Here is a 4,444-nt window from a genome sequence, read left to right on the forward strand (position 1 = left end):
TTCTCAATTTGAGCATACCGACGTTGAGTATCAGTTAGTGTTTGCGATGCAAACTCAAGAGGTTGTCCACTTTGTAAAAGAACTTCTCCAACACCAGGGCTTCCACTTTTGGCTATATATAGCCAAATTGGCTATTTTTTCTATGTCGGGCTATGGCTATGGCTATGGCTATTTCAAGGATTTTAAGGGAAATTTCAAATTTAATTTACAAAAAAATTAGAGCAGCAGACACCGCTATGAATTTGTTTTCTTTTCTTAAACTGTCCAATTTAATTTAATAAATAAAAGTGTACATTTGGCAATGCCTCCAAGTGACGACTGGCTACTGCTACTCGCTAGTCGCTACTGCTACAGGCTCTGGCTGAGCTGAAGTGCTGAACGCCTGAAGTCTGAACTACTTTTACTGCTGGTGAAGCCTGAAATTTAAATTTTCGAAGTGCATCGTCGTGTCTTTTTGGAATGAAAAATGGCCAAGCAACGGGAAACAAAAAGGGTATTCATTTTGGGGATTTAATTCTGCATTTAAATATCTTGTGTATATGTAGAATGGCTCTATCACAGATTTGATGTAACACTAACAGGGTTTTGTTGTTAACAGAGTATCCATGTTAAAGATAACATTTGATACAATTAACTAGGCAATTAGTCCGTTCACGTATAAAAGGAATCAAAAGCACTGGGAAATTTCTTTTGAAGCTTTAAAAGTGATGATTATCTATTTATTTTTGTTACAGAAAACCAGCTCTAGTCGAAGTTTTCAAGTAGAATGGCTGAAAGAAAAAGATTTTAAAGGATGACTTATCAAGAAGATGATTAATCCTGCCGACAAATCTTATCATCCATATTGCAGTGCCTGTTCTGTATTCCTTCAAAATAAAAAACATAATATCACAGTGCATATGGAATCTTCTAGTCATCAGAAGGCAATGGATGTGTTTCTATCCAAACAAAGGCAACAAAACAGTCTCGCAACATTCATAGAAAATCCATAAAAATGTAACTTCACTGGAATTGAGATTATGTTGGTTTGTTGCCGAACACAACTTGGCCCTCTCTTCGGCTGAACATATCCTTCAAATTTTTAAAACTGAATTGCCCGACAATCCTATTCTTGCTCGTGCAACCATCGGAAAAACGAAGACTTCAAACTATGTGCGAGAAGGTACGATATCATAGTCCGTATTCATTTACTTTGTATTAATAAATTTCCATTTCCCAATTTTTAATTATAGCTATTGGGAAATTTGTGACGGATCACTTGGCTGATAGAGCAAGACGTACAGTATCCTGCACAAAAATCCGAACACCGATTTAATTTTTTAAAGCCACCTATTGGCGGGGTAGCGGGTTTTTTGTTTTTTTTTGTAAAGGGGGAGGGTAGACGGGGTGATGGACACAACAGGGCAGGGTTGGGTAAGTCTAGACCTAAAAAAATGCCTTAAGGTATTACGCTTTAAGGCAAGTCACAGGTCAGGACATTTTTGCAACCCCCAGGGTGGTGTGTTTTTTTTTACGACAGTTGGAAATTTCGGGCTTGGGCTTGGTAATGTTGCTTACCGAAACAATTTACATTATGTTCCAGCTGCCTTTGAATATTTATGTCGTTGTCTATGGCGTAGGTGAAGCGTTTCTGAATGTGATGCTGTAGAACGATGTTCGATTCCAGATGAGGTGATGAATTCTTGTGGTTTGCTTACGAGAAATTCTCGTTCATATATAAAACAAGTTTTCATTGAGCAATATGTGCATTTTTTGTTTATTAAATAACTTAAAAAATAATAATTCACTTCGTTCTAAAAAAATTAATATTCCCAGCATATTCGAATGAAAATATTATAAAGATACGAAATGTTTCGCAATTCCTTATCGGGAATCGAACGCTGATCTAAGGCATCGCAATCAGATGCTCTACGCATATGCCATCGGTATCGATATGATTGTGCACAGACAGCTCTCTAATTTATTTTGGGTAAGGAATATTACACAGCCAAAATTCAACATTTCCAACTGTCGTTTTTAAAAAACACATCACCCTGGGGGTTGCATAAATGTCCCGACCTGTTACTTGCCTTAAAGCGTAATACCTTAAGGCATAAAAACAAAATTTCTATACTTACCCAACCCTGCCCTATGTGTCCATCACCCCGTCTACCCTCCCTCTTAAAGAAAAACAAACCAAAACCCTTTACCCCGCCAATAGGTGGCTTTAAAAAATTTAATCGGTGTTTGGATTTTTGTGCAGGATACTGTACTTTATTTTCCGTCATCATAGATGAAAGCACAGGTTTTTTTTAAATTACTGACACGTATGTTTCAATTATTAACTGAGATATTCCTTATAACTGATATCTCCGTGAAGAATAAGATGGCGTTAGTCATCTCATTCTGTGACGGTAAAATGAACTCACAACTGCTACAATTGGCACGATGCAAAGATGCAACAGCCGAAGGTCTTACTACTGCCTTGCTCGATATACTGAAGGAATCAAATATTCCCAAGACTCAAATGGTTGGATTCTCTACAGATACCTGCAACACGATGTTTGGAGAAAACAATTCGGTCTCTCAACGATTAAAACAAGAAATTCCTCATCTCATGACCGTGAAATGTACATGTCACAGCAGTCATTTAAGTTGTTCCATGGCATTTGCGATGCTTCCATAAATTTTTGAAGAATTTGTTCGAGAGGTTCCAAGCCATTTCAGTGCCTACAAGAAGAAGGAGACTTTGATTGAATTTCAACAGTTTTGTCAAGTGGAAATCCATTCTATACTTAAACCCGGATCGACTCACTGGTTAACTTTACAGCCATGTGCAGCACGAATTCTAGAACAATTAAATCCTCTTATTCTATTCTTTGCTGACGCTGTCGCTTCGAAGCCGAATGAAAATAACGGAAAGATACTGAAGCTTTTGAAAGACCCATTCACGAAATGCTATCTCGAGTTTCTTGTTATGGTTTTGGACAAATTCAATAAGTTCAATGCTTCTTATAAGGCAACAAGCCTTTATTGTTCGAGTAAGAAGACTACGTCAACAAACTCGTTCTTGATCTCGCACGCTGTTACCTCGAAGGGTCCTACGTAAATAGTCAGATGTCACGCGCTCTTCTTCTCAATCCAAGTAATGACGAGGTTTTTCTTCCTCTCAGAAGCATTTATATTGGTAATTTCTATATATATTTTCCAATAATTTCTTTGAAGCGTTAAGTACTATTTGAAAAAAATCAATAGTAAAATGTGTTTTGTCTCATATCAGGAGGCGAAAAGGCAGACGAGGCTCTTGACTACGCTCGGCAACCTAGAAGCGCAAGTGATCCGGCCAAAAAACAGTTTTTTACTATGTTTTTCCCCAAAGAAAGAGCCACTGCCGAGGAGAAAGCTAGGAAGTATGCACTTGCGTACCTCAGTAAACATCAAATTCAGCTTCCTGCTAAAAATGCTCCTTCAAGTGATCCGATTCGTATGAATTACGATCGAACCTTTCAACTCGCGTTCCGTGAGGAATTTGAACGTTCTTTCACCCCGATTAATTATTTTTTTTCGTCCGTCCAGAAATTCTTTATAACTTCCATTTCTGAAATTCAGAAACGCTTTAGTTTTAAGGACCATGTGTTCCAAATTCTTCCGCTAGTGAAACCGAAAAATGTTCGTAATCTTTGTCCTGCATCCTTGTCTTCACTATTCAAACGTTTTCCTTTGCTTAGTGACCATTGCAATGTTGTTGAGGCAGAAAAAGAATGGAGATCTCATGTCAATATGCCCATTGATTACTTTGAAATTGATTCTAGTCAATCTACTTTTGAATTTTACAATATGGATGTCGAATTTTATTGGAATCGTGTATTTGCTGCAAAACCTCCCAGTACGGAGCCACAATTCCCCAACTTGAAAGTCTGTATTTCTCTCCTACTTTCTTTGCCGTTTAGCAATGCCTCTGCGGAGAGATTTTTTAGTTCCATGAAACTCACAAAAACTCCCGTACGCAACGCCTTACATGACAAATCTGTAAGTGCGTTGTTGAAGGCTAATAATTGGTTGAAAAATGAAGGAACAACTGCTGGGAAAGTGGAAATACCGGATAATCTAATAAATTTAGCCAAAAAGGTTATAACCAATGCAGCAATCCAAGATTCACAATCGGATTGAGTGATAATGTGATATGTTTAAAATGTTTGTTATAATTCGTTTGAAACTAAGAAACAAAGAAAGCCAAACAAGTTGATTAAAATAAGAAATCTGTGATCAGTCAATGTTTTTGTGTATTTTCTTGGCTATCGTTTTGGCTATTTTCTTGGCTATTTGGAATAGCAGGTTTGGCTATGACAGGCTATATCTGGCATCGTTGGAGGCTACAAGACAATTTTCTTAGTGGAAGCCCTGTCCAACACCCATATACTGACAAGAGTACTGGAAGTGCTGGATCGAATAAAAGCAACAGTGG

The 4,444-nt window shown here is 37.6% G+C and overlaps 1 protein-coding gene and 1 pseudogene across 1 annotated transcript; both read left to right on the forward strand.

Annotated features, from left to right (window-relative positions):
- The first annotated feature begins 2,278 nt into the window (after nt 1-2,278).
- On the forward strand, nt 2,279-3,119 carry LOC123471329 (annotated as a pseudogene).
- LOC116920669 lies at nt 3,097-4,149 on the forward strand. Its single transcript, XM_045172032.1, has 3 exons — nt 3,097-3,166; nt 3,260-3,463; nt 3,635-4,149. Exons 1-3 carry the CDS (start codon nt 3,097-3,099, stop codon nt 4,147-4,149), a joined length of 789 nt encoding a protein of 262 aa, XP_045027967.1.
- The last annotated feature ends 295 nt before the right edge of the window (nt 4,150-4,444 follow it).

This window comes from Daphnia magna, linkage group LG4 (genome assembly GCF_020631705.1).
Source record: "Daphnia magna isolate NIES linkage group LG4, ASM2063170v1.1, whole genome shotgun sequence".
Lineage (NCBI taxonomy): Eukaryota > Metazoa > Arthropoda > Branchiopoda > Diplostraca > Daphniidae > Daphnia > Daphnia magna.

Coding starts and splice junctions, on each gene's coding strand:
- LOC116920669 (XM_045172032.1), top strand. CDS start 3,097: ATGTCACGCGCTCTTCTTCTCAATCCAAGTAATGACGAGGTTTTTCTT. Junction 3,167..3,259: donor TCTCAGAAGCATTTATATTG/GTAATTTCTATA, acceptor GTCTCATATCAG/GAGGCGAAAAGGCAGACGAG. Junction 3,464..3,634: donor TCCTTCAAGTGATCCGATTC/GTATGAATTACG, acceptor TTCTTCCGCTAG/TGAAACCGAAAAATGTTCGT.